The sequence below is a fragment of the Oryzias latipes genome, chromosome 7 (genome assembly GCF_053564925.1).
Source record: "Oryzias latipes strain Hd-rR chromosome 7, Olatipes_Hd-rR_3.1".
NCBI classification, from domain to species: Eukaryota; Metazoa; Chordata; class Actinopteri; order Beloniformes; family Adrianichthyidae; genus Oryzias; species Oryzias latipes.
In genome coordinates, this window is record NC_136243.1 from 28,380,869 (window position 1) to 28,399,623 (window position 18,755).

The window sequence follows — 18,755 nt, forward strand, 5'->3', positions numbered from 1 at the left end:
TGTTTTCGTGGGCGAGAAGCAGACGAGCTGCAGAGGCTGACTTTTGGATGACGTCATCAAATAGGCGGCAACCACACGGAGCGAAAGGCGGTACCTCATAGATCAATTCGTCTTACATCCGGGTTGGAAAAGAACTCAAGAAAATAACAAATGTTTAAAACATTTTGTTCTTTTGTGTGCCAAAGGTAATAAATTATGATGTACATGGATATGGTTTACTATAAGAGGCTTAAGAATAGCATAGGCTCTTTAATATAGCATCTACTTAAAAAAAACTTTATTTAATAGCTGGGAAGCAATGCAGATGTCAAGGGGTTAAAGTTTGCATCATCTTTTGTAAGAAAAATAAAGGGAAAAAAAAACACAAAGATGTGGTTAACAGTTATTCCAAAAAGACAGAAAAATAAATAATTGTACTACCTGTTAATTCTTTTTAACCTGTTTAATCTGTTTTAAGGATTCAAAGACTTAATCTAAAAGATGTACCCAAGAAAGATAAGAAACGTGACTTTAATTACCTGTAGAATTACATTAAATTACATGAATTACATTGCAGCTTGCTACTTAAATAATGATAGGAACTTGAAAAACTTTAAAAATTTGTGCATTCCTGTGAACCAATTATTGATATTTAGATAATTTACCAAAAAAATAGAGATGAGAACAGATTCTCTCAATTGACGTTTCAGTTTGCAATTTGATAATGCACTTTGCAAAAGACATTTCAATATGCAATTCAGACTTGCAATATAAAAATACATTTTGCAATTTAGATTTCAATATGAAAAATTACAATTCAATAAGACAATTTTAACAAATAGAAATTTATATGAAGCAAAATCAACTGCATTTTAAATTGTTATGAGTTTTGGTTACCAATTGAAAACCTATTCTGCAATGTACAATTTTTGTCATGCATTTTGGAAATGCTATTTGCAATTTCAAATTCAATACCAAAAGATGACAGTTCAGAACAAGTTGTCTATTGAGAATTGCTCTACTTTGAATGACACAAAGTTAATGGAGGCAGCTATAGAAGGGTCAGCCAGCTCCCCCTACAGGCAAACTAAAGAACTATTATTGCTAATGCTTCTGGGAAATGCAGTTTAAATACCGTGGAATATTATTCCTGGATTTCAGATCAATCATTAACAATACCTTTGAATCATACGTATATAGTTATTACCCTTTGGCTGTAGTATTTGCACGATAAAATAAATAAACAAGAACCAGGCAAGCGACGGGTCTGACAAATGAATGATTTATCATTCCAGGCTGTGCTGGGGAATCAAACTTATTTAGATAAATTATTATTGCAGCCGCGCTCGTCTTTAGCAGATTAACCGGTTTTCCTCGTGAAGGTCGCCCCATTGCGCATTGACAGCGCTGCTTACGTCATCCCACAATCGCGAAACATCCGGTATCATGATATCTTGAGAAAAGTACACATTATTAAAAACGAAAAAAGAAAAGATACTTCAGCAAAGTGCATCTGTACTGGTGAATGTTAAAACGCATCCTCAGTAAGAGATTATAGAGGATTATCATGATCCAGTCAGGGCACGCCATAGCCTCGCCGGTCGCTGCGTTATTCTCGAACAACATCAGCGTTTCGTTTCGTCCCAAACATCTTACCTGCACAACTGAAGGGGGGATAACCCTTTGTGGAGCTGCGGGGCCCACATGGTTCTGAGAAGCGCAGCGAGATTCCCGCGTGAAGCGAAGGAAAACGGAATCCGCTCCGCCACCGGGCTGCCTGCTGCTCTGGCAAACCGTGTGGTGAGGAAACGGATGGAACGGGACTTATCCCGAGCAGAGACTACTTCGATTTAGCGCAGTAATCGTGTATGTAACGTTCATGTCTTGGGTCTGAATTAAAAAAGACTCGCTTGCTCTGTGCAATGTTTCTTTCAAGAGGTTAATTAATCAGAAACCAAACACATGTCAATGTGTAATATCTATAATTGCCACAGGAGGGCAGCAGAGACCACGTGAACGCTAAAAACATTTGATTTGATGACATCTATAGACAATATTTTTTTTTCAAAACTTTATTTATTTTAGCTCCAATTTGAACTGTTTTTCGTTTTATCGCAATTTGCCTTTCATATCATATTTTTACAGTGAGTTATCTGTTTGAGCTTGTCAATTTACTTTTTAGAATCCCATGTTTTTTTGAAGAATATATACATGTAGGCATCGAAACAATTGTTGAAATAAAATGGAATTTTGTGTCTGTGAAGTGCAAACAAACGACACTTCAAGTAACCACGACATCGTAGTTTTTATTTTTGTACATACATCTCATATACAATATTTGCCACAAAATGCAAACATAAAGGTAATCCCAACAGAGATACAAAATAAAAGACATGTAATGTCTACAGCTCATTTGCACAAACGCTGGACAGACTGTGCAAATTTTTACACACATTGACCCCTGGGGTCTTACAGGGCTGTTTTAACGGCCCCTTATCACTCAGCCCAAATATAGAACTGAATATTTAACGTATACATACATGCAGAGTTACCAAAAAATACGACCGTCCGCGTTTGTCATCTTATACAGGACAATAGACTCGTGCGCAAAACCTAAGTATATAATACTTAACCAGAACGACTGAAGGAACAATTAAATATTTTATCAGCGGAAGTAATGCGACGAAGCACTTTGCAAGTGAGCAAAGTTACTTTTTCAAACGCATTAATTTGACAGAATTCCCTGCAGAGATCTACCAAGGTCTCCACACAGACCCAAGAGGCTGCGCGCTGAGCTGCACCCGAATTGGACCTGCAGCTGCGCTGTTGCGCGGCGGGCTCTCCAGTCTGCTGTTGAAGCTGGATTTGAGTCTCTGAAGCCTCTGGTGAATCTCTGGAAAAGTCGTGGACCTTTGGGCGCAGCAGTTTAAGCAGGTTGGGGTGACAACCGCAGGCATAGACTTCTGGACGAAGTCATTAACCTGACCGAAGGCCTCCTGATTCAGTTTGATTTGGGGAAGCACGGCGGAGACGCGCTGCAGGCAGGCTTTGTAACCCTCTCCGTAACTGTGCGCTGGATCTGAAATGGCAATTGAACATTAGTTCTATTGTTAAATAATTGTGCGTTTGCTGCAGTAGTTTTTGAACTTGCTCTAAAAAGTTGGTTTAATTGTGGCTTACTTTTTGTGTTAACGAGAGGAATGTCACGCAGGAACCTCACAGTCATTTCCAAGATGTCTGCTTTCTCCAGTTTGGAGTACCTGGTTTTCTGAAGGCAAAAAAGAACATGTTTAGATTGAGTCTATGAAATTATTTCAATAGAATTCATTAAAAATAAAAAAAGATTAACAAATACATGAAAATATTGAAAATACTCACATCTTTTCCGGTAAGAGGAAGGATGAGGTTCTTCAAGAGGTTAAGGCTGTCATTAATGCGGGCGCGCCTTCTCTTTTCCATCAGGGGTTTCATTGTCTGAAAAGAACATCGAGAGTTTAGTTGTAAAACATCTGTAAAATCTATAGACGCCACAAAATGCAGTCACGTTGCTTACCTTTCGGAGCTCAATGGCCTCTTTTCTTTTGGCAACAGTAAGCCTCTGCGTAAACGAAGGAAGAGCTTTATAGGACATATTCGGAGACATTTTCAGTTTGATCGTTTTGCCACGTGGGTGCTCGAAGCTGAAGATGATACGAGTGGCTCTAACGGTTCAAATCGGCCGTATATATCCAGATCAGTGGCGTCGGTTTCCGTGCGTCACGGGTACGCCCCCAAGCCGAAACAGAACATTAGGATTGGTCTCGTATAGGATAAAACCAAAATAGAAGCATAGCGTTTATTAAAATAACCATCTGTCTTTGACTTTAATCTATGCATGTAGCTGGCATTCGTCTCTCTAAGCTGTGATCCATGGACCAAACCAAACAAAGGTTGCGTCAAAACGCTGGATGACGCGTGCGTAAAAGACGACTAGACATTTGAAAACACAAAATATTTGCCTCCATACAATTACCCTGATTTATAGAAGGTATATTCTTTAATTTAGTTCATAAAAACGAATCTTGGGAACCTTTACAGCCTCAAATTAAAACTATAACTGATGCGCAATGAGACATTACGCATACACAATCCAGACATTTCTGAGGTGTAAAGATCCATGGCGCATCTTCAGTCTTTCGTTCAATTTATCAGTTTTGGTTTTGTAACCTTGTATTCTGATTAAACCATTTAACAATTTCGTATTTTCAATAAAAGTTTACACGTAACCTGGAACGTGTAGTAAATGCATCGGTGCCATAGGGGTCAGGCTTGAGTTAATGGAGCTGCATTTATTCAAATACACACTTCCTCTAATAACAAACCCAAGCCAAGCTTTCAGATAACATCTGCTCGTGTATTAACAATAGTTCATGTGAAGTTTTTGTTTAGCTTTTGCTTGGGGGAGTTTTTCCCCGTAGGGTGTGTAGCTCCTGACGCTTTAAAGCCAGGCAGGTGGGGACTAAAAGGCGAAAACGAAAAAGGTGAGGTTTTAATCATTTTAGTCTTTTCTTTTATGTATTTTTTAACAATATTTTCTAAAACATATTTTTAAAATCTGATGTCGATGTGAATTACAAAGATTATTATTGGGGTCTGACAAGACTTTGAGGTGTTAAACTTCCCCTTCATCAGACGTAAACCAACCATCAAACAACAACTCTAAGATTTTAGCATTCAGACAAAAAACAGACTTGACAGGCCATCAAATGCCTGCGCACTCATGGGAACCACGCGCACAGCACGCGCCACAGAGACCAGATGGCAGTCTGTTACACAGATCTCAACTCCCCAGTCACCCAACCCCTCGCATGCACCCCACCCCCACACTCCCAAAGGTCCGGGCATCCACTCTCCTCGTTCCACCGAGGCTGTGTCTGTCTCTCATCCTTGCTGGTGCAGAGGCAGCCATTGGATACGCGCATTTTCTTTTCTACAAAGTTTACACGCACATGACACATGATCATAAGCAGCTGTGGCGTGGGTCCCCATCTGCATGTGTCTAATGGGTCCGGCTAAAAACACACAGTCACCTCCCACTTTTTCTTTCCAAGCTTTACATTGGACAGTTTTAGCGTCCAAACTATCATAAATTAATTGTTTATCACATTTAAAAAGTGATGACGAAAGGCAACGCTCAATCTGTTACTTGAGATGAAGGATGTTTGTCTGGGAGAGAAGAATTCGTGAGTCTTACGTGCGCATCATTTACAACTGCAGACCACGAAAATCACACCGCTTTAATGTGACGTGCGGCAAAACCTTCAGCAATTCAACAGAAAACATATCAAACATTGATTCGTGAGTTTTACTAAAGCAAATCATTCTAGGTAAATTCATATTTGCAAAATAAAAAGGTTACAGTTTGTTCCTTTCTTTAAAATTCTAAATGCATCACTTTCTGCTTCCCTCTATATTTGGATAGTTGCAGTAAAGGGATAATATAGGCAGCAACAAAAAATGTTTCAAACCAAAAACACAAACTATAAAATAATTTGTTACTGGACAGATTCGTGTCCAGACGATTAAAAAAAAAAAAAGATCTGCCCTGAAATTGAGAGGCACACTTGCTGCACGCGTCCCTCACCCATCGCTGGTGCGTGAATGGGTGTTGATGGAGGGGGTGGGTCATGCATCTCTGTTTTCCTCTTACGGTTGGAGTTTTCTTTTGTCTTTTCGAGCAAATTCAGCGTCACCATTCCATCTGGCCAAGCCGGATAACAGGGTACCTTTGTCTGACATGTGTGGCTAACCTTTATGCTCATGAGAGATGAGAGGGATGCTGACTTTATGCGGTGATGAGCGGAACTGAACGCTTTTCCCGACCTTTAGTGCGGCGGCTATTACATCTGAGAAATACAGAGAGCAAAACAAACAAATTTGACTAAATCATAACCATGGTAGAAATATATGAATGAGTATATGAAGACAAAGGCTCTTCATTGTTTCCTACTTTGCATTGTGATGAATAGATGATTTGTTTTTAAGCCACATGAGCTGTTTTAATACACAAATTGAACAGAAAAGCTATTTAAAAAGATTAATTCAATCTTTTAAGCAATGCTTTGATCAAAATGTCAATAAATAAAATTTACCCAGTGAAAATAACCAAGATTTGAGTTTGAAGTTGGAAGCTAATTTGAGCTCCATATTTGATGTTTTAGATCATTTCTAAAATCTGGAAAGAGTGAATGGAGAATTTATCTGTCAGAAAACTTAAAATGAATCATAACTTTAAAAAAAAGCTCCCATTAAATGTGAACTGATGATCAGGAAGTGACATAAAGCTATACCCTCATCTGAGTCTCTCACAGACCATGTCTCTCATGCAAGTCCCTCACTCATCAGAAGTCAGATATTAGACAACCCTAAGGTTTTCTTTCCTGCCAAAATTTAGGATTCAGCCATTTCTGCCTCAGCTGTGTTTCTTAGATCAGCTGAATATTTTTAAATTCTGAAAAGGCTTCTCTCTCAGCACCAACTGCCATAGTCCAGCAGTCAGAACCTTTTCTGCGCTAAAGAGCTGCTTGTACTGGATTCATCCATCCATCCATCGATCCATCCACCTACCCCCCCCTCTTAACCCACTGAATCCCCTTTTCCATTCACAAGATCACCAGTCTGTCCAGACTACTGTTGGGCAAATGCTGGTTATACCCTGGACAGGTTGCCAGTCTGTTGAAGGCCCACATAACCGAAGAAAATTCTACAGAGTCCCGAGACACGTTACTGAATAAAGAAACAAGGCAAGAACATTGTAACCCTTGTGCTATGCTAGGCACTTTCATTGGGGTATGGGTCATCTAGACCCACTAGACAGTGCGCTGAACCTTTTTCTTCAACGATTTGTGATCTCCACTGGTGTCCATGGATTACATGAAATCTTTCCACCTTTATCCACCTTTGTCATGGTAGGGAGAACACGTCAATGTAAGGGTGGGGTCATCTAAGATAGCACAAGGGATAAGTACCAGATCACAAACATGTAAAAAGTAAAGGCATTTAAAGTTCCACTCCAATCATCCTTGATCTGTTGTGAAAGCCTTCCCAGTGGTATTTTAATTATGATCATGCCATTTTTAGCCCAAATAAGAAAACCTGTGTAATTTCTTTGGACAAAGTTAATGCAGAGCAGCAGAGTTTATCAGAAATTCACCTCTCAATTGTGGGTGGAACTGTTGGCGCTGCTTACATGCTTCTCCGCCAGCTTACAGCTCTGCACAACTCCAGCCTAACATTATGGGTTCAACAAAAACAGCTTGCAATATTAGCTAATGAGCCGCACGGCTTTGAGCCATATGCCAGCTCGAACAAAGAAAATGAAGATGTATATGGATCTATATGTCTGCAAGTGGATGCATCAGAGTAGAGTAGAGCAGGGAGGTTGTGATCTGTTTTTGTAAAGTTCAAAGTTTCTTGGGCAAACTGAAAGAATTTTAGGGAAACATCAGAGAATCAGACTTTGGGCAGCATCCAAATAAGAAATCCTTCGTTTTTTTCCCGAGGAAGCATGTAAACCATGAACAGTGATGGTACAAATGTCTGCAATATCTGCCTCTGCTGCTGACCGTCCATCTAGTCCATACTGAACCCACTGAAAACTTTGTGGTGTCATCAAGCTGATAGAGCCTGTCCCAGCTTTACTGTTGGACAAAGGCAGGGCACCCTGGACAAGTTGCCAGTCTGTTGCAGGGCCACACAACCCCATACACTATCACATTCACACCTAGGAACAATTAAGAATCACAGTTCATAGTTTAAATTGGAATCCAGATTAGAATGGATTCAAAAATTCCTGAGAAATAGTTTGATTCACACTTATGTTATTTTAAAAGTCTCGGTAAAACCTTAGAGTCAAATGATTGCTAAGCTGCACTGAGCCAGACGAGGAATAGGAAAGTCTGTTGTGAACGGCAATAAAGATGAATTAGCTTTTTTTTTTTTTTTTAAAACACTTAACTTAATATATGTGATGATTGATTATGTTACGTCCACAGACGTACAAGTCTAGGGCTTGAGTGTAAGCAACATAAACAAACACAATGTAGGACTTTTAAGGATTTTATTGAACATGGAGGAGGGGAGGTAGGGACTAAGGTTGGGCCAAAGGAATGAAATAAATAGAACAAAACCCAGCCTGGCTATCAGAGCTCTAAAACTAAAACAAGAAAACAAAAGTCTCACTGACTTATCTATAAAGAGGTGAAAAAACATACAAGGGGTGGCACCAACCAACTTACCTAGTGTGTCTAACAGAAAGCAAGCTATGTGATGTGTACAGGGTACCCTGTCTTACCTGTCCATAAACCTCCCACAATCTCCAACACAAAGAGCTGTTCAAATTCATCTGGGTCTGTGATCCAGAAGGAGCTCTCCTCTCAAGTGATTCACAAGAGCCCATATGCAGGCCTGGTGGCTGGCTCTGGGGCCTGATTGTGCAGCTCGTCAGGTCTCCACCAGGTGTCTTCACTCAGGACTTGAAGCACAAGCAGAGGAAGGAAACAAATAAAGACAATGAAAAACCCCTGCATGTAACAGATTGTAAGAAGGTTAATTCAATAACTTAGAAGTCAAAATACACTGACCAAAAATAAAAACGCAACACTTTTGTTATTGCTCCCATTTTTCATGGTATGAACTCAAAGATGTGTGTGTGGAAAATGTTTCACAAAATAACCAGTTCTCTGAAATATTGTTCACAAATCTGTCTAAATCTGTGATAGTGAGCACTTCTCCTTTGCCAAGACAATCCATCCCACCTCGCAGGTGTGCCATATCAGGATGCTGATTAGACAGCAGGATTATTGCACAGGTGTGCCTTAGACTGGCCACAAGAAAAGGCCACTCTGAAATCTTCAGTTGTATCACTGCACAATGCCACAGATGTTGCAAGTTTTGAGGGAGCTTGCAATTGCCATACTGATAGCAGGAATGTCCACCAGAGCGGTTGCTAGGGAATCGAATGTCCATTTCTCCACCATAAGCCGTCTCCAAAAAGGCGTTTCCGAGAATTTGGCAGCACATCCAACCGGCCTCACAACCGCAGACCACGTGTAACCACACAAGCCCAAGACATCCACATCCAGCATGTCCACCTCCAAGATCGTTTGAGACCAGCCACTGGGACAGCTGCTGAAACAATCGGTTTGCATGACCACAGAATTTCTGCACAAACTGTCAGAAACCGTCTCAGGGAGGCTCATCTGCATGCTCTTTGTCCTCATTGAAGTCTCGACCTCACTCCAGTTCGTCGTCGTAACTGACTTGAGTGGGCAAATGCTCACATGCAATGGCGTCTGATACGTTGGAGAGGTGTTCTCTTCACGGATGAATCCCGGTTTACACTGTTCAGGGCAGATGGCAGCCAGCGTGTGTGGCATTGTGTGGGTGAGCGGTTTTCTGATGTCTATGTTGTGGATCGAGTAGACCATGGTGGTGGTGGGGATATGGTATGGGCAGGCATATGTCATGGGCAACGAACACAGGTGCATTTCATTGATGGCATTTTGAATGCACAGAGATACTGTGACGAGATCCTGGGGCCCATTGTTGTGCCGTACGTCCAACAACATCACCTCACTTTGCAGCATGATAATGCACGGCCCCATGTTGCAAGGATCTGTACACAATTCTTGGAAGCTGAAAACATCCCAGTTCTTGCATGGCCAGCATACTCACCGGACATGTCACCCATTGAGCGTGTTTGGGATGCTCTGGATCGGCATATACGACAGCGTGTTTCAGTTCCTCCCAATATCCAGCAACTTCGCACAGCCATTGAAGAAGAGTGGACCAACATTCCACAGGCCACAATAGACAACCTGATCAACTCTATGCGAAGGAGATGTGTCGCACTTCATGAGGCAAATGGTGGTCACACCAGATACTGACTGGTTGTCTGAGTCCCCTGACCCCCTCAATAAAACAAAACAGAAGATTTCAGAGTGGCCTTTTCTTGTGCCCAGTCTAAGGCACACCTGTGCAATAATCCTGCTGTCTAATCAGCATCTTGATATGGCACACCTTTGAGGTGGGATGGATTGTCTTGGCAAAGGAGAAGTTCTCACTATCACAGATTTAGACAGATTTGTGAACAATATTTCAGAGAACTAGTTATTTTGTGTATGTGGAAAATGTTTCACATCTTTAAGTTCATACCATAAAAATGGGAGCAATAACAAAAGTGTTGCGTTTATATTTTTGGTCAGTGTAGTAAATGAACCAGCAAACAAGCTGATTATTTAAACCTGAGACATTTTTTTTTATCTCAAGTAGATGAGAAAGACAGAAGAGGTTAAATGAAAATTTGTTCTTGTTTTGTAGCCACACAGTTTTGTAATTGTCAAGTGAAAAATTAACCACTCTCTCTTACAGTGCTTGGTCTGTCTTTGAGTATCACTGGATTAAGCAATGATCCAAAACTGCTCATTGCAACACTTAAAATAAAATTAAAGACTAAATTTGTTGTAGACATTTATACTGGAAAATAATATCCAGAATGTCACAAAAAAAACACTTGTGTCACGGTGTGGGGTGGCTAGAGAGCCGGTAGGACCCAGATGCAGAGACGGGAGGCCAACGGGTTCAGGACTAAAGGGTTTAATGACCAACAAACAAAAGGCGCTGCAGAGCAGGATGACAAAACCAAAAACAAAAACTCACTGTGGCGTGGCATGAAACAAGGAACATGGCATGAAGACGTGAACACCGAGACAAAGGCTAATGGACCAGCACAGGAGGAAGGCAGAGACAAGACTTAAATACAGACAGGGCAGACAAGACACAGGTGAACACGATCAGGGCAGATGGGGACCAAAGGAAGTAAAACTCAAGAAACAAGACAAGACAGGAAACCTTTCAAAATAAAACAGGAAACAGAACCAAACAAGACAGAACAAGAACTAAAACGAAAAACAAGACACAACAAACTCAAACCATGACAACTTGAAATGTCAATACAATAAAAATTATTCTCATGAAAAGTTCTTCTTTCCATTCTTTGACTGTTTCATGGGTTTATATAAAAGCTATTAACAGCCCAGCCTATGGTCCTGTACAAGCTTTAAAGGAGAAAAGTGTCTGATGTGACCTGCAATGCTTCATTGTCTTTTTATATGCTTTGCTGTGAACATTACTGAAAAAAAATGTAAACGTAAATCAAATCTCATTTCTGTTTTCTGCAGGATCTCTTCCGGTTCCGGGTTACGGGCAGGGCGCGTGGCGTGCCTCTCTGCGAATACAACTATCTTCGAATTACTTAAAAGGTTGATTTTCCCCAAAAAAGAGAGCTGACCATGCCCCCGAAGAAACCCCAGGAATACGAAGACCTCAAAAAGACTCTTGACATTATTCAAGAAACGCTGAAAAGTTTTATGGAACAAGTGTCGGCTAAGCTAACACCACTTTGGGAAATGATGGAAGAGTTCCGAAGATTTCGGGCTCAAAACGAGCAGCGAGAAAACCTGGTCGAGATTCTGGAGAAAAGACTGGACGATGTGCAACAGCAAGTAAGGATGAATAATGTCATTCTCACTGGAGTACCGATCATCAAGCCTCAAGCGAAACTGAATGCAGGAGCAAGCACTGCTAATGCTAGCGTAGCTAGCAGTGCTAATAATACGGAGATCGGTGCAGAGTCTCTTGAGCAGCAAATACATTCATTTCTCACATCTAAAGGGAATTCCCTGGATCTCAATACCATCGAGACCTGCCACCTGCTCCCCAGGAGAAAGGAGACGGATAAACCAGCGATCCTCATCAGGTTTGTGAATCACAAACACAAGCTAGCTTTGATGAATCAAAGGAAGAATCTGAAGGGATCTGCTGCTTATCTGAACGACCATCTGACCAGAAGGAATGCTGAAATCTCAAAACATGCACGGCTTCTCAGGAAGCGTAAGCAGATTGAGAACACTTTGGTTAAAGGCTGCAGGTTTTACATCAAACCGCTCGGTCCAGAGGACCGATCCAAGGTTCTGGTTGTGAACACTACGAAGGACTTTGAGAAGTGTTTGATCACGGTCGTCTGAAACAACATGGAGTAATAAACCAAAGAGCCAAATAATTTCAAGAAATATGACACGTGGATTCCTCACTTTCTCTGTATGTCTGACGTAACCTGAATAACAGCAGAGAGTTCTGACCTGCAGACAACTTGACCTCAACTTTCACAGTCGCTGATATCAGCTGAAGAAGGATATGGACCTGAATCTAATGTCTGCAGTCATAACATCGAAGAGAACTATTAACTCTGTTTAAACCCAGAAGTACGGCTGTTATCAGTAAAAGAAGAAATACCAACCTTGGACAATCGACAGTTATGGACTATTTTTACTTTCCCCCTACAGCATTACTTTATTATAAAAAATAAATAAATAATAAAAATACAAAAAAATATTTAAAAAAGTAAAACAAATGATTAATCACTTATTGAAAATTGTTAAATAATTGACTTTTAATGATATTACTTCACTTTCTCCAAAAATTGATAAATTGAATCAAAAATCATTCCTAATGTAGCATAATTTTGCACATGTTTTTAACTTTTGATACTTGATCAAATTTTGCCATGAAAATTCCTGAAACAGTGTTGTGTCTACTTTACTGATATAGTATTATGTTTTATTCATATGAATGGCTTTTATAAGTAACATAATCTGCATATATTTCAGATGACTGATCTGCATTTGCCATGTTGATTTCTAAAATAGTTATTTTTGACGTAATACTTAAGTAATTCATCTTTGTCATGTGCTTTATCGATATCTTATGATTTTTAATTTTGTCTGATAAAAACTGGGAACCGGATATTGATAAATCATGTAATAAAATGGTTACAGTATAACGGGGTGGGATTATATAAGTTCGCTTCCTTCCACTCCCTTTCAAGCAATATTTGTATAATTATCCTAAGTTTGATTAGTTACTATATGAATGTATAACTGATGATTATATTGCTGTTGTGTTTTATTTGTACTTAATTGCTTGAAATAAACCATTTCAAATCAAATCAAAATGGCGTGTTGATCGGCAACCAACAAAAAAGGTTTGAACCCATGACTTTGATCCTGTCATGAGAAGGCAACTGCTGACTCAGCAGTCTGATGAAATCAAGTGTCTGGGCTTTTTACAAAAGCAGAAGTTTTTTTTTTTATTTGAACTAAAAGTCAATTCCTGGGACCAGCAGCTCTTCCACCCCTCAGTCTAAAGCAAATGCTGCGAATTCCTTTGGAAATCAGGCATGGATTTTGCCTGTCCCATGCGGGTTGTAGGATTGTTTATTTTATTTTTTTGATTGGGGTTTGGGTTCGCTAAGAGATTGGGGTGTCACATACCCCCGAAAACGCTTAAAAACCATTAACAATTCCATCATTATATCAGTTCATCTATCCATATATCTATGTTTTATAAGTTTCATTTGAATGCTCTTCCTGAGACTAAACTCTGCATTTACCCGAACTTGGGACATGCACAAGCAAGACATTAGTTTGTGGCTTAAGGCTCCATTTATTTTATTTTTTTATATCTGCCTTTTTGTTCATGTGTTTGTCAATCCTTGAATTTCTTTTTTAAATTATATTTTATTTTGATCTTTTTGTATTTTGGGGGGTATTATTTAATCTTTTTTTTTGGGGGGGGGGGGTGCTTTGTAGTTATATTTCCTCACTTATTTGTGGATTTTTGCCGGTCATCACGTTAAGGGGGCAGTCACAGTATTCAGGTGGGTTTCACTATGGGATAAGAAATCTGTCAAAAATAAACATATTCCTGAAGACAACATTGTGGACAAATGAAAAATATGTGCACAACTTTGCAGAAAAAATATGAACACAAGATTTAGTTTTACGTTTAACATGTTTTCAATACAACTTGTCTTGAATATGAAATTTCCCGTTAAACTGTCAAAAATACATCAAGGGGTCACAGACATACACATCAAGTCATGAATCATAGATTGTTCAAATTCGTCTATGCGGGCTGTGCGTGACGCTGCTTTAGGGGCTGCAGATGTTTTTTTAGGTTCATGGACGCTGCTGTCGTGGTGTGGGCTGCTCACACTCGCCTTTAATATCCTGGACGGTCACTTGGAATGCAGCCACTTTGTGTGAATGTTTTACTGCGTTTTATACCACCTCCCCCAAGAAACCTTGACAGTGCAAAGACTTTTATTTATAATTAAAAGTCTGGTTCAGGCAATAAATAAATAAATAAAATAAAAGTCACTGTGGTAATGTACAGAAACTAAATAAGAAAACAATGTGTGTCTGTCCAAATATTTATGGTACTGACTGTATCTATCTACATTACCAACCAAACAGAACACTTCCCTCACAAAATGCAGGACTGCTTGTGGTTCCTAGAATTTCTATAAGTAAAGTTGCGGTAGAGCCTTAAGTCACCAAGCTCCTGTCTTATAAGATCCCAGCTCATGTAAGAGAGGCTGACACAGATTCTACATTCAAAGTTAGGCTTCAAACATTCCTCTTTGGACAGGCTTGTTTCCAGGCTAGCTAGTAATCAGAGAATATTTAACTTATTGCTCCCCCTACCTCACCTACTGTACTGAAGTTTGGGGGAATTATAACAATTTTCTAACATCTATGCAAAAGTAAGATTATTTCATAGACTGGGCCAGGGTGGCCCATAACTCCTGCTTAGATTATTACAATGTTGTATTATTAATGATATCCTAAAAATATAGATGTTCTATTATCAATATTATTATTACCATCAAGTACCATAGTACATGCAACTTACTATTAACATGTTTGAGTTAAACTTAATAACAATTAGTTATTAGTAGGCTGCTAGAAATTTGAAGCTGGGGAAAGTATGGTGCACTGGGGTTATGTCCTATTTTCTCTTCTTCTCCTTCCCTTCTCTCCTCTATTCTTGATCATTTATTCATCATTTAGTTCTCCATGCCTCTGTTTGGTGCAGTGTGATTCATGTGTTGTCCCTCTTTCTCACTCCCTTCCAGCAGAGTGGGAGTGACTCCAGATTCTAGTTGGTTCGTCTTTCCCCCTGTTCTTAGCCGTGGACCTCGTCTCTGGCTCACCCTGAGCCCCCAGCCATCCCGCAATTCCATCTGGATGAAGCCCATATTCTGCACTATTCAAACACGAAGTAGTAGAGTTAGATAAGCTAATTCTTCTCCAATGGTTCTGGTTCATTGACTGTCTGTCCTGGGAGAGGATCCTTCCTTCATGTGGACATCCCTGAAGTTTGTTCTTTTTTTTTCCGGAATCAGTTTTTTGTTAAATAGTTTTTCCTTACCGAGAAGGAGGATCTAAGGGCAGGGATGCCCAGTTTAGTTTAGTTTAGTTTAGTTTAGTTTAGTTTAGTTTAGTTTAGTTTAGTTTAGTTTAGTTTAGTTTAGTTTAGTTTAGTTTAGTTTAGTTTAGTTTAGTTTAGTTTAGTTTAGTTTAGTTTCAATTATCTTTTGTATTTTGTGACTGATATCATGTTCAGGTATGAAGCCCATTGAGACAACCATTGTTGTAATATTGGGCTATAGAAATAAAATTGAATTGAATTCTGTTTCACTTTAATAAATGAGACTCAAAGGGCAGGCTCACTCAGTTGAATAAATTTTTCGGGACTCGATGTATATGCCTGTGACTCTGAAATTTGTTTTCAAGACCAGCAAGAGTTGTATTCAAAACAAAAAAAAGTCATATTTAAATCAGACAAAGTATTAATTTCCGCAAAACTTTGTCTTTATGCATACATTTTTTATTGATAGTTATCCCACACATTACCTTTATTGCCCCACCTGCCTATCCAGCCTAGAAATGCAGTTGTTTTTCTCATTTTTTTCTGTTTTCAAGAAATGTTCACGCTTTCCATTCTATTTGGTCATGCAACCTGGTACCCATTAGTCATATCATTGTGTTGAACTGAGTGAAAATACCATGATGGGATGGTAAAATGAAGTACAAATTTGTTCCCTATAATTTTTCAACTCAAAGCACATACGTTTTACAGGAGGAAAGTCGTATTTTGTCCTTTTATTTTGTAATTTGTACAGTAAAAGTTGAATTTGTTTGTGTGTGTGTGTGTGTTAGTCGTTATTGTTTAACCAGGAAGTATGATCACATTAGTCCTTTGCCCAGGTCTCTGCACTGGCTCCCTGTACCTCAAAGAATAGACTTCAAAGCAGCTCTGCTTGTGTACAAGTCTCTCCATGGCGCACACCAAAGTACATCTCTGACATGTTAGTGCCATATGAACCATCTCGTACTCTGAGGACCTCAGGGGCCTCTTGTTGATTCCCAGAGTCAGAACTAAACAAGGGGAATCAGCGTTTCAATATTCTGCAGCTAAAATCTGGAACAGCCTCCCTGAAGTCGTAAGACAGGCCTCTTCTGTGTTCACATTCAAATCTAGACTTAAAACATTTCTGTTTAGCCGTGTATATGACTGTTTAGCCGTGTATATGACTGTATATGTCCTATCTGCACTTTTCTTTCATTTCCTTCCTTTCTTTTTAAATCAATTTTCAATTTTTTTTCTTGTCTTTTAAAGTAAATTTTACGTTGATTATTTCTTTGATGTATTGTGATTTTAATGCATTTTTCTGTTTTGTGAAGCACCTTGAATTACTTTGTGTACCAATTGTGCTATACAAATAAACTTCCCTTGCCTTTAGTTTGCCTCTTCTGAAAATTAAAACATTTAATTACACACAGTTGTTTTTTTTTATTGTATTTCTTACTCTTAGTGTTTTATTCAGTTGCAATCCTCTAATTACTATTTAGATTGTTAGGCATCAACCAGCTTTGGTTCTTTGTCATTCCTAATTGCACTGATCTGAGTGCATTTCCTCTCTCACTGCGCTGCTTTTTCCCACACATTTTGGCGGCAAGAGGCGCCTCACATCAGCAACAATAGAGCAGCTGCTCTTCAGCATCAATGGGATCTGGCTGACCTCTGGCTTTCCGAGTTTGCGCGCCTTTTTCCATGTCTTTCACTTCCCTGAGAATCCTCTTAATAGGGCGTCTGGGGTTAATGATCCATCTTAAATCTTTCAGCCAGCACAAGAGCAAAAATCAAGCAACACAGCCATCTAAGTACAATGTACATTTATTTGAAACCCTTTGTCAAAAGCAAACATTACAAGTCTCACGAAACAAGATTTGCATGCAGGAATAATAAATAAGGTAACACATGGTGTTTACAGAAAACTCTGTTGCACAGACCAAAATACTTTTAAGTCTACTGTGCAACCCTCATACAAAGTAACCCTTGGGGTTTTACAAAAGTGTTGTCTACCACCCGCATCTTTGAAACCCCAAAGAGGATTGCGTATTTAAAAGTTGACAGACTTCTGTCAGGTATGTGCCAGCTGGCACCGGACGCATCAATAAATGTTGAAATTGACTTCAACTTCTCATCTTTTTTCTTAAAATTATCACAGTTTTAGTACAAAATACTGTTAAATATTAAATAAACGGAAGCTAAAAGTTCCTTCAGTCTACCAAGGTCTCCACATGGCAGCGCTGACCGGCTGCGCGCCAGACTGCTGCGCTCTGTTGGGTGTTGCGGCTCCGTTGCTGCGGGACTGGCTGTCCAGTCTGGAGCTGAAGTTGGATTTGAGGCTCTGGAGTCTCTGGTGGATCTGTGGGAATGCCCTGGAGCTCTGCGCGCAGCAGTTCAGGCAGGTTGGCATGACGTTGGCGGTCATGGATTGCTTGATGAAATCCTGCACTTTTTGGCACGCGTCCTCATCCAGGCTTGTTTTAGGAAGCAGCGCGGAGACGCGATGGAGGCAGGCTTTGTAACCTTCTCTGTAGCTTTCTGCTGAGTCTGGAGAGAAATGGGAGAGAGTTTTATTTGGATGACCTTTAGACAATAAACTTGATAATAATAGTTTGAAAAGTCTGTGTGGGTTTACAAATGACGCTCACCTTTGACTGGGGAAGACGGAAGGTCTCTTAGGAAGCGCACTGTCATTTCCAAAATATCAGCCTTTTCCAGCTTGGAGTACCGTGCGTTGTCTTTCCCGACAAGCGGCAGGATCAGACTCTTCAGGTGGTTCAGACTGTCGTTGATGCGAGCGCGTCTTCTCTTCTCCAGCAACGGTTTCAAAGTCTGCAAAAAGCGCATGAAATGCGTCATTTGGCTGCGAGGAACGTCAAGTGGAAAACAAATCCAGTTGGCGCAAAGCAGCGCTGCATTTGTTTGTTTTCCTTACCTTCCTGAGTTCGTTCGCCTGTTTCCTCTGGGCCACAGTGGACCGTGCAAGAAGAGGCTGGCTGGCCTCGGCGCTGATACTGGGACTCATGCTGTTGTTTTTTTTATGCGTTTGAGTGGGATGTTCGCTATTAGAGCGGCTGAGCTCAATTCTGCTGCAAAGCCGACGGGCTTCCTATTTATATGGCCCGGGGGCGTCAGAGGGGAGGGAACACAAGCCACTGCAAGAGAATGGACACGGGGGGGGCAATGCCCTTGGGAAGACAGAGCTTCAGTCTTGACCATCTGTCCGCCACGATGTGTCTGTAAACTAGAATGCGAAGTTTTGTGATCATGTGCTTTTTCGCGTTCAAAATTGAAGCGTTGACGTTCAGCCAAGATTAATTTACACATGCAGGACAAAAGAGGGGGAGGGGGGTAACCGCTCTGGTGTAGCTTCTGTTTCTAATATTTTCAATTAAAGAGGATATTTTCACACGTTTCCCTTTTTGAGAATACATTTCATGGTTTGATGATGGATTTTTTTCTTTTTCTTTTTAAAGTAA

General features: G+C 40.1%; 3 protein-coding genes across 4 annotated transcripts in view; all 3 read right to left on the reverse strand.

Moving 5' to 3' along the window:
- The window catches only part of acot7 (acyl-CoA thioesterase 7), a 47,760-nt gene extending 45,789 nt beyond the window's left edge, over positions 1–1,971 (reverse strand). For both annotated transcript variants that reach the window (XM_078949515.1, XM_004070356.5), the window contains exon 1: positions 1,636–1,971. In XM_078949515.1, the coding sequence (XP_078805641.1) occupies positions 1,636–1,685 (50 nt within the window). In that variant the 5' untranslated portion in view covers positions 1,686–1,971. The remainder of the gene's footprint in view (positions 1–1,635) is intronic.
- A 294-nt stretch (positions 1,972–2,265) lies between these two features.
- On the reverse strand, positions 2,266–3,740 carry LOC101167286 (transcription factor HES-2-like). Its single transcript, XM_023956485.2, has 4 exons — positions 3,533–3,740; positions 3,358–3,453; positions 3,160–3,247; positions 2,266–3,058 (listed from the first exon to the last, which is right to left on the reverse strand). The coding sequence occupies exons 1-4, from the start codon at positions 3,620–3,622 to the stop codon at positions 2,733–2,735; spliced, it is 600 nt and encodes a 199-aa protein (XP_023812253.1). The 5' UTR covers positions 3,623–3,740; the 3' UTR covers positions 2,266–2,732.
- A 13,344-nt stretch (positions 3,741–17,084) lies between these two features.
- hes2.1 (hes family bHLH transcription factor 2, tandem duplicate 1) lies at positions 17,085–18,441 on the reverse strand. Its single transcript, XM_004070354.4, has 3 exons — positions 18,212–18,441; positions 17,925–18,108; positions 17,085–17,823 (listed from the first exon to the last, which is right to left on the reverse strand). Exons 1-3 carry the CDS (start codon positions 18,299–18,301, stop codon positions 17,492–17,494), a joined length of 606 nt encoding a protein of 201 aa, XP_004070402.1. The 5' UTR covers positions 18,302–18,441; the 3' UTR covers positions 17,085–17,491.
- Positions 18,442–18,755: the final 314 nt, after the last annotated feature.

Bases quoted from the DNA above. Each gene is read 5' to 3' on its own strand.
- hes2.1 (XM_004070354.4), bottom strand. From the start codon at position 18,301: ATGAGTCCCAGTATCAGCGCCGAGGCCAGCCAGCCTCTTCTTGCACGG. The intron at 18,109-18,211 runs GTAAGGAAAACA...CGCTTTTTGCAG, and splicing joins AGGCGAACGAACTCAGGAAG to ACTTTGAAACCGTTGCTGGA. The intron at 17,824-17,924 runs GTGAGCGTCATT...ATTTCTCTCCAG, and splicing joins TCCGTCTTCCCCAGTCAAAG to ACTCAGCAGAAAGCTACAGA.
- LOC101167286 (XM_023956485.2), bottom strand. From the start codon at position 3,622: ATGTCTCCGAATATGTCCTATAAAGCTCTTCCTTCGTTTACGCAGAGG. The intron at 3,454-3,532 runs GTAAGCAACGTG...TGTTCTTTTCAG, and splicing joins AGGCCATTGAGCTCCGAAAG to ACAATGAAACCCCTGATGGA. The intron at 3,248-3,357 runs GTGAGTATTTTC...TTTTGCCTTCAG, and splicing joins TTCCTCTTACCGGAAAAGAT to AAAACCAGGTACTCCAAACT.